General features: G+C 31.3%; 1 protein-coding gene across 2 annotated transcripts in view; it reads right to left on the bottom strand.

Moving 5' to 3' along the window:
* Positions 1 to 5,990: 5,990 nt before the first annotated feature.
* Positions 5,991 to 13,480, bottom strand: part of LOC107565294 (sodium- and chloride-dependent transporter XTRP3) — a 19,665-nt gene continuing 12,175 nt past the window's right edge. The window contains exons 8-11 of one of the 2 annotated variants that reach the window (XM_016250512.1): positions 10,526 to 10,730; positions 9,112 to 9,271; positions 8,038 to 8,203; positions 5,991 to 6,332 (exon numbers count right to left, since the gene is read on the bottom strand). In XM_016250512.1, the coding sequence (XP_016105998.1) occupies positions 6,177 to 6,332; positions 8,038 to 8,203; positions 9,112 to 9,271; positions 10,526 to 10,730 (687 nt within the window). In that variant the 3' untranslated portion in view covers positions 5,991 to 6,176. Of the gene's footprint in view, positions 6,333 to 8,037; positions 8,204 to 9,111; positions 9,272 to 10,525; positions 10,792 to 13,480 lie in introns of those variants that run through there. The other variant, XM_016250513.1, reaches the window with a different exon arrangement.

Genomic DNA, 13,480 nt, shown 5'->3' with positions numbered 1-13,480 from the left:
CTGTCAACTAATATGAACAAAGAGTCAACAATTGTTTTTTTATTAGCTAATATTGACAAAGTACAGAAGCCCGTTTCCACTACGGAATAAAAAAAATAATTTCGACTTTTTATCTCACAATTCAGAGTATATCTTAATTATTATATATTTTTTTCAATTTGAGTTTCCAACAGGTCAGACTTTTTTCCTCGCATTTCCAAATTTATATCAGAGAGTTCAGATTTTTTTATTTTTCAATTCTGAGTTTGTCTCGCAATTCACTTTTTTTGCAATTCTGGGTTTATATCCAAAAATGTTTACTTTTTTCTTGCTATTTGATGTTTGTCAGACAATTCTGACTTTTCCCGCAATTCTGAGTTTATCCGAAAATTCTGAGTTTATGTCCGGCAATCCAGACTATTTTTCCTCCGCAATTCTGAGTTTGTTCGACAATTTGGACGTTTTTTTTATCTTTGAGTTTTTACATTTAGCAATTCTATTTTTTTTCTGCTTTTTTCTTGCAATTGCGAGTTTATATCTTATAATTCATACCTTTTCCGCAATTCTGCATTTTTATCTCACAATTCTGAAAAAAAGTCTAAATTCTGAGATGAAAAAGTCACAATTACTTTTTAAATTTTTTTTATCCTTTGGCGGAAACAAGCTTCCATAACATAGATTATTAATTGTAGTAAAATATATATATTTCTTAATGTTAGTTCATGTGAGGTCACTCTTTGCATTAAGCTTCTGTATGTTAGCATTAGCTATGAACTTACAAATTACAATACTTTTACAGAATTTATTAATCAAGCTTAATATGAATTTCTGCATATACATTTTTAATATATACATTTGCACATTTTTTAAATTAACATTAATGTATTAGTAATGAATATAAATCAATATTTTAAATCTATATTATTTTCACTGTGTAAAAACAAATGCTATAAATATCATTTTTAGTTGATGAAATGTTAATGTGAACAAATTGAATCTTATAAAGTGTTACTAAGACAGGAAGTTTTGTTTTCAGCAAATGTTACACTAAAACATTTTTTTTAAGATGTTCGTTTAAAACAAGGAAAAATAAACATTACAAAATAATCTTAATATCTTCAATTCTGCTTATATATAAATGTAATTGTTTTTTATTAGAAAACGAGACAAACCTCTGATTTTGTGTTGCGGCAGCTGCAGGTCACAGCGTTTAGTAGTGAATTTGAGATGGACAGCATACACATGTGGTTACATGGACTCGTTTTATCCTCCTTTTCACTATCATGGTCTTCCTCAGTCTGGGATTTGGAACTTTTATAAACAAACTGATTCTGAGAGATTTGGTCTGCTGGGAATGAATCGAATCTGTTCGGAATCCAGACTGATTCATATGAATCTTTACTTGGGACCAGCGTCTCATTGTCTAAAGGATTTTCCGCGTGCCATCTCTGTTTCCTCTGATTTGCGAGTGTTTCGCTGCTTCTGACGGACGGACGAACAAATGATGCCTTATGTTTGCGATGCTCTTCATTTGATTCCTCTGTGTCTCACTGCTTATCGGAGAATGTAAAAATAATGTCTATTATTGTTATTAAAGTTATGACATGCGTGTTGGTCAGTTTCAGTCTTAAGTGACAAAGAGCACAAAATGTTCTAGAAATGGTGCAAAACTACATTATAAAATGACTGTGTTGTTGAAGCAGGTCAGTTGCATTGACTGGAACGTGTTTGCATGACATTCCTGACTGAAATTTCATAACATGTTTGCTTTGAACCTGCATTGAGCTCAAATTGAATGGAAATAACAGGCTGAAAATGCCAGAACGGATCAGCAGAGCCGCAGTGTGACTGCAGGAGATCGTCCACTTAAGAGCTTGTACTCCACGTGAAAGCAACGAGCGGCGAATGCATTAAAACCGTTCACCTACTAATTACTATTACATTGAAGCTTGTTTCTGCCACTGAATAAAAGAAAGGTTAAAGTGACAATTCAGACATTTCCTCAGAATTGCATTTGTTAACGTTGCAAGTTCTGTTTTTGTTTCTGCCATGGAATAAAAAATAAAGGCAGGTCTAATCAGAATTTTTTTTTCTTGCAACTGAGTTTATATCAGAATTCTGATATGTTAATGGTCATATGACAGGCAGATAAACTACAAAAAAATTTTTAATTATTGCTAAAAAGATTTTTTACATTTATAAGTGTTTTAGTTTTTTTTTTTAGCATTTTCTTACGTTTTAATATTTAGATTTTATTGCACTTTCATTAAATGTATAGAATGTTATTTGAAAATGTCTTTAATTTTACATTGAATTCAATTTCACATTTTAATTTTTTTGATTATTTAACATTTAATATTGATTATTTGAGGTTTGGACCGACTTGTGTAAATAATTTTTATGGAAGCTTATTTCTGGCACAGCACAAACAAATAAAATGTGAATTGTGATCTCACAATTTAATAAAACTAATAAAATTAACATTTTGCGAAAGGCAGAATTGCAAGCTATGAATTTAGATATAAATTGAGAAACTAAATTCATAGCTTGCAATTCTGACTGTCGCAAAATGTTTATTTTATTTGATTAGGTTCATTAACTTGTGAGATAAAAAGGTCACAATTCGCATTTTATTTGTTTGTGTTGTGCCGGAAATAAGCGTCCATAAAAATTATTTACACAAGTCGTTCCAAACCTGCATGACACAAATGTATATAAATTGAGAAACTAAATTCATAGCTTGCAATTCTGACTGTCGCAAAATGTTTATTTTATTTGATTAGGTTCATTAACTTGTGAGATAAAAAGTCACAATTCGCATTTTATTTGTTTGTGCTGTGCCGGAAATAAGCGTCCATAAAAATTATTTACACAAGTCGTTCCAAACCTGCATGACACAAATGAGAGTTTATGCTGCGCTATAAAACAAACACATCTGTCAGTCAAAAATCAGCCTCGTAAACCATCAGTAACAGCAGGATTACTTTTTAATTCAGTCATATGATTGGAGATTCTACAGTCCAAGTCTCCTGAAGTCATGTATGCGTTTTGTTTGAGAAATACACTGAATTTTAAGTCAGAATAAAGGAAAATAATGAATACAAAATGTAAAAAAAAACTCTTTCTGATTCATGTTGACTTTGAAGCGTAGCAGGCATTAATGATTACAAAACAGTATAAAACAAATATGAAAATGCATTTGTTTAAAGATTCCCACACAGTTATGACTCTAGAAATGTATTTAAACTAACTTATTTTTGCTTTACATCCTTTGTTTAATGAACTTGAAGTATAGTTTCCATGCATGTTATTTTCAAGATGAATGGTTTGAAAAATTGCTTTCATGAAGCTTTGTCCAAGAAGAGAAAGGCTGCAAAATATCCAATATAACGGAGAAATCGAGCACAAAAAATGTATGATTTATTATAATAAACTCCAGACTAAACGGTGTATGAAATGTTGAAACTCTAAATACAGTGGTCAACATTTGAAGTGTTGTGTTGTCTGTCGTAGGACAACTTTTATTAAAAAATAAAAAAAAGGTAATCAAAGTTTTTGTGATTTCAAACAAGATATTGACAAAGACCTAAGACACAAGAATTCATCAGGACCTCAAGACATATGACTTTTGTTTTGGCATAAAATACAGTACTTTACAGATTATTATCCAAAATTCACTGAAATTCCTCTGAATATATCCGTATGCTGTGTGTATATAATTACATCAAATACACAAGTTCTACATTAAAATAAAACATTGAGTCTGATGATCATATGATACCTGTCAAACATCACAGTCATTGTTCATTTCACAGACATCTAAAAGATTATGACTTGACAAATATACAAAATTCATTTTCTTCTAAAATATCACATGAACCGCAGTAAAAACTTTACACAGTTTTAAATTCTCAATCAGTCGTGCCAAATGCTCTTCACAGCCCAGATATTCAGTGTTTGGATGTATAACGGTAATGTATAAATACTTTTATTCTTTACATAAAGCCATTATATGTAATGCATTATAAAAGTAGTTTGATGCATGAATTATGCCTTGCATTGCAATGCACCCATAATGCATGATCTCATGAATAATACATTATCATATTTTTCTATTCATACACCTTAGGAAGAATAATGCACTAAAACACGACAAAGAAATCTTCAAATATTATAATGCATTTTAAATTTGGTTGCAGTTATTTATGAAAAGATATTATGCATTATGAAATTGAATTATAATGCATTATACATAAATGCTTTAAGTAAAATGTTATGGGAAAAAGCCCTTTTCTGATCATCCTTAATCATGAATCTGATCCTGTTTCATCAGTCATGTTTTCTGAAGGAAATATAGAAAGAGTCCCAATAGCTTGCTTTCTGACCAAAGACAAAGTATTCATAATGCGTGTGTGTTTGCATGGGTCTGAGCGTCAGGCGTGCCGGTGCTCACGGATCGCCGTTCCTCGCTGCTTTCTCCTGCAGACGGCGTGAAGAGCGGCGAGCGGCACACAGCTGAGCGCTGACAGCAGCAGCAGAGCGATGAAAACCTGACCGTACACCGGGTACTCCTTCACCACCGACCGACCCTGAGCCACACACACACACACACACACACACACTTGTTTCTGTGAATTGTCGGGACTTTCCATAGACTTCTATTACTTTTATACTGACCAAACAATATTTTCTATCCCCTAACCATAAACCTACCTCTTACAGAAAACCTGTTTGCATTCTTACACTTTCAGATAAACATCATTTACTATTTTTAATCATTTTTCCCTCGTGGGGACCACAGGCCGGACCCCACAATGTTAAAAATTACAGGTTTTAATTTCAGGTTCTCGAACACGCACTCACACTCACTCTCACGCACTCACACACTCTCTCACACACACACACACACACTCTCTCTCTCTTAATGATTACAAAACAGTATAAAACAAATATGAAAATGCATTTGTTTAAAGATTCCCACACAGTTATGACTCTAGAAATGTATTTAAACTAACTTATTTTTGCTTTACATCCTTTGTTTAATGAACTTGAAGTATAGTTTCCATGCATGTTATTTTCAAGATGAATGGTTTGAAAAATTGCTTTCATGAAGCTTTGTCCAAGAAGAGAAAGGCTGCAAAATATCCAATATAACGGAGAAATCGAGCACAAAAAATGTATGATTTATTATAATAAACTCCAGACTAAACGGTGTATGAAATGTTGAAACTCTAAATACAGTGGTCAACATTTGAAGTGTTGTGTTGTCTGTCGTAGGACAACTTTTATTAAAAAATAAAAAAAAGGTAATCAAAGTTTTTGTGATTTCAAACAAGATATTGACAAAGACCTAAGACACAAGAATTCATCAGGACCTCAAGACATATGACTTTTGTTTTGGCATAAAATACAGTACTTTACAGATTATTATCCAAAATTCACTGAAATTCCTCTGAATATATCCGTATGCTGTGTGTATATAATTACATCAAATACACAAGTTCTACATTAAAATAAAACATTGAGTCTGATGATCATATGATACCTGTCAAACATCACAGTCATTGTTCATTTCACAGACATCTAAAAGATTATGACTTGACAAATATACAAAATTCATTTTCTTCTAAAATATCACATGAACCGCAGTAAAAACTTTACACAGTTTTAAATTCTCAATCAGTCGTGCCAAATGCTCTTCACAGCCCAGATATTCAGTGTTTGGATGTATAACGGTAATGTATAAATACTTTTATTCTTTACATAAAGCCATTATATGTAATGCATTATAAAAGTAGTTTGATGCATGAATTATGCCTTGCATTGCAATGCACCCATAATGCATGATCTCATGAATAATACATTATCATATTTTTCTATTCATACACCTTAGGAAGAATAATGCACTAAAACACGACAAAGAAATCTTCAAATATTATAATGCATTTTAAATTTGGTTGCAGTTATTTATGAAAAGATATTATGCATTATGAAATTGAATTATAATGCATTATACATAAATGCTTTAAGTAAAATGTTATGGGAAAAAGCCCTTTTCTGATCATCCTTAATCATGAATCTGATCCTGTTTCATCAGTCATGTTTTCTGAAGGAAATATAGAAAGAGTCCCAATAGCTTGCTTTCTGACCAAAGACAAAGTATTCATAATGCGTGTGTGTTTGCATGGGTCTGAGCGTCAGGCGTGCCGGTGCTCACGGATCGCCGTTCCTCGCTGCTTTCTCCTGCAGACGGCGTGAAGAGCGGCGAGCGGCACACAGCTGAGCGCTGACAGCAGCAGCAGAGCGATGAAAACCTGACCGTACACCGGGTACTCCTTCACCACCGACCGACCCTGAGCCACACACACACACACACACACACACACTTGTTTCTGTGAATTGTCGGGACTTTCCATAGACTTCTATTACTTTTATACTGACCAAACAATATTTTCTATCCCCTAACCATAAACCTACCTCTTACAGAAAACCTGTTTGCATTCTTACACTTTCAGATAAACATCATTTACTATTTTTAATCATTTTTCCCTCGTGGGGACCACAGGCCGGACCCCACAATGTTAAAAATTACAGGTTTTAATTTCAGGTTCTCGAACACGCACTCACACTCACTCTCACGCACTCACACACTCTCTCACACACACACACACACACTCTCTCTCTCACACACACACACACACACTCACACTCTCTCTCACACACTCACACACACACACTCTCTCTCTCTCACACACACGCACTCACACTCTCTCACGCACTCACACACTCTCTCACACACACACACTCTCTCTCTCACACACACGCACTCACACACTCTCTCACACACACGCACTCTCTCTCTCACACACGCGCACTCACACTCTCTCGCACACGCGCACTCACACACATGCGCACACTCTCACACACACACACACTCTCACACACACACACACACACACACACACACTCACACACACACACACACATCATATCACACCAGACCCTCGAGCACTTCACCAGCAATATAAAATAAACAGAAATTATGAAGCATGTTTATAGACAATAAATCTCATGAAGACTTCAAGAAGAGAGTCCCTCTACATTGTTAATATTCCAATAATTGAACTTTTTTTTTTTATATTTACATTTTTATTTAATTTATTATCAGAAGATTTTTAAAAAATAAATTACTTATTTTCATTTAGATTTTTATTTAATGTTTAGTATTTTTTATTACATTTGTTTACACATTTTTAAGATTTCATTGTTTCGGTCGTTTTTGTTGTCTTAATTTTAAATAATTTACTTTTTAAAATTTAATTTTTAGTAATTGTTTTATTTTAAATTTAATTTAATTATATTTTTAATTAACTATTGTACGTGCTTTATTTAGACTGATTTGTTTTCATTTTACAATTATTTATTTTCTTTTTAAATTTTTTGATTTAATTTTTAGTACGTGTTTTAATGGATTTTATTTTAAAATAATTTCCATTTGACATTTTTATGATTTAATTCAGTTTTAGTAAATGTGTTTTCTTTTGATTGCTTTTATTTCACATGTATTTATTTTCATTTTACATTAATGTTAATAATTTTTCATTTTGACCAATTTTATTTTTTAATTATTTGTTTTAATTTTACATTTTTTAAATTGTATAAATGTTTAGTAAGTGTTTTTGATTATTTAAATTTTTTTAATGATTTATTGTCCTTTTTACATTTTTAATATTTAATTCATGTTTAGTAGTTTCGTTTATTCATTTGTTTTCATTTACATTTTTTATTTACTTAATGTTTAGTAAGTTCTGTTTTAAAATGATTTATTTTCATTTTACATTTTTAAATACATTTTAAGTGCTTTTTCATTTTAAAAACTATTTTCGTTTTACATTTTTATTTGATTCAAGTGCTGTATTTAGATTTGACATATGCATGATTTAATTGAATATTAGCTTTCCATCAACTCACAAATCCCTTGCCATTTTCCTCACAAGCCACCAGTTGCTGATGAAGCTGAGTTTAGTAAACGGTGATGTTAGAGAAGCCGGATCGTACCAGATCTTTGTCCCAGGCCTGGTAGGTGGGCGTGCCGCCCTGGATGTAGTTAATGATGTAGAAGATGAAGAGACTGAAGAGGAGCAGAGGACTCACGACGGCCCACATCACCTTCCAATACCAGTTCGGCCGATGACCCAACATGTCCTCGATGTCCCTCTCAAACCTGTCAGTCACGAGCAACCACGAATCAGCACAAACATCTGCGACACCCAGCATCTACATCACCCGAGACATCAACATCTGAGCTACGGAGGGATTCTTTCCATTTCTAGTTTAACAAGACTTTTATTTATTAATTTTTTTACATTTGAATAAAATAATATGAAATAATATATTTTTGTAAGTAAAATTAAAAATGTGTACAAAATAAAACAAAATAAATACATTTTTGAATTTTAAAAAAATGATCCTTTCTAAAATAAAAAAAATTAAAAAGTACAAAATCAAATTAAAAAAAAATATTTTTAAATAAAATAATTTTTATTATTATTACAGTACTTAGCTATCTTCAAGAAACGACTAAAAATGCATCTCTTCCATCTTTATTTGACCCTCTAACTCCAGCACTCTCTATTCTAATTCTATTCTTTATTTTTTTTTAACTTGCCCCTTTTAGACTTGCACTCTATTCATTTACTAACTGCTTGTTTTCTTTAAACTAACACTAGCTTCTCTAATCTTTTTGTTTTCTTTTTATTTATTATACAATTAACAAAAAGGCCTCTAACACTAGCTTGCTCTATTCTTTTTCTATTCTATCTGTTTTCTTTTTATTTATTATATCATTTAAAAAAGAACCTTGCTATGTGTACCGCGTTAAGCTAACTGAGACTTGTTATAGCGCTTGTGTATCGTTGCTCTTTTGTTGATTCTGATTGCTTTCATTGTCCTCAGACATTGTCCTGCTAACAGTTCTTCATTATTATATTAACTGGTTTAATATTTTTGTCTATTAACAAACATTTCCCTCAGTATGATGAAATGTGATCAGTATAAACATTTAAAAAAAAAACACTAGTTTTGCACACTAATTTGTTCCTCCTGTGCGTGAAGTGTTTTTGAATTGCTCACCTTCTCAGTCCGTAGACGTAACACACACTGATGACTTCGAGGAAGACGATGAAGAGCAGCGACAGCGTAGCCGCGTATTCATTGAAGATGGTGAACCAGTAGTTTCCAGAGCGGCTGGTGAAACCGAAACCCAGCAGCAAACAGAGAAGACAAACCAGACCTGCCAGAGACCAGAGGAAAACCAGCATCACAGACCAGACCAGATCTGAGAGGAGCGCTCAGAAAACACACAAACTCAAGCAAGAAACAAACATAAAGAGCATCTGCTGAGCAAAACTGTGCAGTACTGTTATTCTACACTGGCCCTATAAGATAAACATAAATATAGAATTAAGCAACATCAAGAATATTTTTTGTGATGCAGGCTAATACAATTTAGCAACTGAGGTGCAAACATATGCATGGAAATTAAAGGAATCTTGTTAAGCAATATTTACTCCTTTCACAACAAATAATCAAAAAAACTAATTTAATACAAAAAAAAAAAAAACTAATACAATACAAAATTTAAAAAAAAAGATAAAAAAAAAACTAATTAAAAATTACTTTAGAAAATAAAAAATTAAAACAGATATATTTTTAAATAAAATCAATCAAGAACACCAAAAATAAATTAAATCATAAAAATGTTAAATCATTTTTTTTTAAACGTTAAAATTTTTTTTTTTATCAGAAACACTTACTAAAAATATATTAAATCCTAAAAATGTCAAATGAAAAATCACACACTTACTAAAAATCAAATCATAAAAAAGTCATATTATAATAAGAACAATCAAAAACACTAACAAAAAAATATATTAAATCCTAAAAAAATTTAATTACTAGTTAAACAAATTATAATAAAAACAATCTAAAACACTTACTGAAAATCAATTAAATCGTAAAATGTAAAATAGACATCCACAAAGTTTAAATTAAAAATCAAAAACACTTACTGAAAATCAATTAAATCATATAAATTTTGATATAAAATGTAAAAATAATTTTATAATAAAAAACACTTGCTGAAATTAATAACGTAAAATGCATGAATTAAATAATAAATAATGCAAAATGAAAATAAATCATGTTAAAATAAAATAAAATAAAAATTTCAGACATATATATGATAGCATATATTTCCATTTTTTTCTATTCTATCTACTTGTTTTTCGTTGTGGGTGTGTATATGTGTGTGTGTATAATATAATATATATATTACTGTGTTAGGCTAACCGAGACTTGTCATTTGCACTTATATATTATTGCTCTTTTGTTGATTTTGATTGCTTTTATTGTCCTCTTTTGTAAGTCGCTTTGAATAAAAGCATCTGCTAAATGACTAAATGTAAATATGAAGTTGAGCTAGTTCGATCTGTATTACTGAGCAGTACGAGACGTGTTTAGGGCCGTTTGAAGCTGGTTCTCGTACCGTTGATGCTCTCGCTGCTGAGGGAGCGTGACAGGAGCTTGATGTCTGCCAGCGGGGTGATGATGGCCGTGACGTTTCCCAGCATGCTCCCCATCCCTAAGAGCAGCAGCATGATGAAGTACAGCACAGACCAGAGCTGAGACAGCGGCATGTTCTTGATGGCCTCGCTGTACACGATGAACGCCAGACCCGTGCCCTCCACCGCCTGCACAAACAACACTTACACAATACAACTTCAGCCATACGGACAAAAATATTAAAAACCTCTGGATAAAGGGACAAATAAAGTTGTCCTCTGGACAAACTATATGTGGTGAACAGCTTCAGAAAATAACAAGGTACATTTTTAAATATACTTTTTAAATTTTGTTTAAACCCTCACACACATGTAGGGGCATGAAAATTAATTTTCAATCCTAAAATATATTTTAAAAATACATTGCATTCATATATACATGGCCAAAAAATTAAAATAAGTAATTCTATATACTGTATACAGTTGAGACAAAACCGTGTCAGATCTGCATCACGTTCAGCAGCGGCAGCTCTTAAAGTAATAGCAGCCTAAACAACCTAATATCCAGCTGCTGTCTGTTCATTAAAGGACAAAGAAAAAAAAAGAGCAAATCAACAACTTTTATAGCTTTAAGGATTCATCTATATTATTTAATTTAGAATTTAGTGTTTGATAACTTCAATTTCTGTATATTTCTGCTGAAGGGCACAGGTAAATATGATATTTATTATAATGGGTTTATGTGAAGATTGCTTTAAGTTCACTTAAATTAGAAGTTAATATTTTTTAAAGTCTAATAAATGTTAAAATTGATAGCTCTCAATTATACTGTAATGTTGAATGGCTGCAGTCAATGGTTAAATATTAAGGGAAAAACTATTTTATAGAGATATCAGTAATATTGGTATCAGTGATACTGGCCTTGATACTGGATACTAAACAAATATTAAAATATACTATCTTTATGTTGTTTGTACATTCATTTGAAGATTGAATGTGAAATTATTGCAAACTAAAAGTATATTTAAAAACTTTAATGTTAGGTGGGATTAATCGCAATTAATTTCAGAAAAAAAGTGCGATTAATTATTGTTTTAATCGATTGACAACATTACTATATATATATATATATATATATATCAAAAATTAAATATACAATTTTAATATAAATACACAATATAATAATAATAATAATATATTGTGTATTTATATTATTATTATATTGTGTAATTATATTTAAAACACAATATAATAATAATATAAATAAAGAATAATATACATTTTAAATTAAGTTAATATAAATATATAATTTAATAAATATATAATAAATATAAAATAAATTTTATACATACATTTATAAGTAAAATGTAGGTAAATTTAAAAAAAAAAAAGATTTATTTTTAAAATATATTTTGGACAATATAAATACATTTACATTAAATGGCCAAAATTGTATGAGAAAATAGAGGTAAACATTTAAAATATATACTTATACAAAATATATATTTGTAGGGCTGTCAGTTTAAAATATTGTAACGCAGTTATCGCACTGGCCCCGCCCCCAGACCTGTACATCATCTTACATTTCATACAGTTGACTGTTGACAAATATGCAGGACAACAACTCCATAAATGCAGTTATGCCCTAAAATTCAAGATACTGGGGCAAAAAAAAATGTCCCTGTATGAGCTTCCGTCTCATATTTATATGACAAGCGATATCAAATGAACGAGAGCAATATCACACGAGTGCTGTTTGTCCCGAATATAACGACTGCAAATGTGATTTTAGACAACAGTTCAGTAAATAAGAAGTTAATATTTTAAACAATATTGTCTGTTTTTGCCAACAAAAATATTACCTTTAAAGCCACAGCAGAATTGTTGTGCATTGGTGAACAACACAGCGGTGTTTAGTTTCTGAATGAATCGTTTTTGAACGAATCGTGTGAATCAATGATTCAAAGCCCCATTCATAAAGTGAGCCGTTTACTGAATTCCTGAATGAATCAGCTGTTTGAATGAATCAAATGAATGAATGACTCAAAGACATTTACCGCCACCTGCTGGCAGTTTTAGTTTCTTATTTAGAGTAGGGTACAACGGGGCTAAAGGCTCCTTTGATATTATTTTCCTCTAAACCAGTAGATGGCACAAAAATGTGTCGTAGCACTTTCCAAAACATCCGCTTTTCAAGATGCACGTGTATATTTGTCTGATCATCGACGCGATCACACGCAGCAGCGCAAAGTTAATTCTGTGCTTACTTGATCTAATGTTTGATGTTTTTAAAAATGTTGTAGATTTAAGTAGCAAATGAGAATCGCATATATTTTGAGACAAAGGTCTTCTTAACGATTTTCAGTTTTGTTTAAGATAATTAAAGCAACAGTTTTTAAATAACGAAAGAATATGTAAAAGTATGGTATTTGGGGTAAAAAGCGCCCCTGCTGTTGGGGCTAAAGGCACAGTAATTAACATGATAATTAATAGATGGCTGACTTTTCCATTTGTTGACATGGTTAGATTCAGATGGTAAATATCATATATTATGCTGGGTGTCCACCTTAGAGATAATCACCATGTTTAGAATGAAACCATCGTATTTATATTAATCATATCATATAATAAAATATAATTTGTTGTTACTACTGTAAATCTATATTTAATTATTATGGGATCTCCTTCAATGCTTTCAGAATTTTTACTTTTTAAAATTTTGTTTCTGTATTTTAAAATATATATTCTTTTGAGGGTAATTTCTGGGTGTCCACCTTAGAGATAATCACCATGTTTAGAATGAAACCATCGTATTTATATTAATCATATCATATAATAAAATATAATTTGTTGTTACTACTGTAAATCTATATTGAATTATTATGGGATCTCCTTCAATGCTTTCAGAATTTTTACTTTTTAAAATTATTTTGTTTCTG

This window comes from Sinocyclocheilus grahami, unplaced genomic scaffold, assembly GCF_001515645.1.
Source record: "Sinocyclocheilus grahami isolate Dianchi unplaced genomic scaffold, SAMN03320097.WGS_v1.1 scaffold992.1, whole genome shotgun sequence".
In the NCBI taxonomy this organism is placed as follows: Eukaryota; Metazoa; Chordata; class Actinopteri; order Cypriniformes; family Cyprinidae; genus Sinocyclocheilus; species Sinocyclocheilus grahami.
Note: the sequence above shows the minus strand (reverse complement) of the source record. Positions and strands in the feature narration are given on the sequence as shown.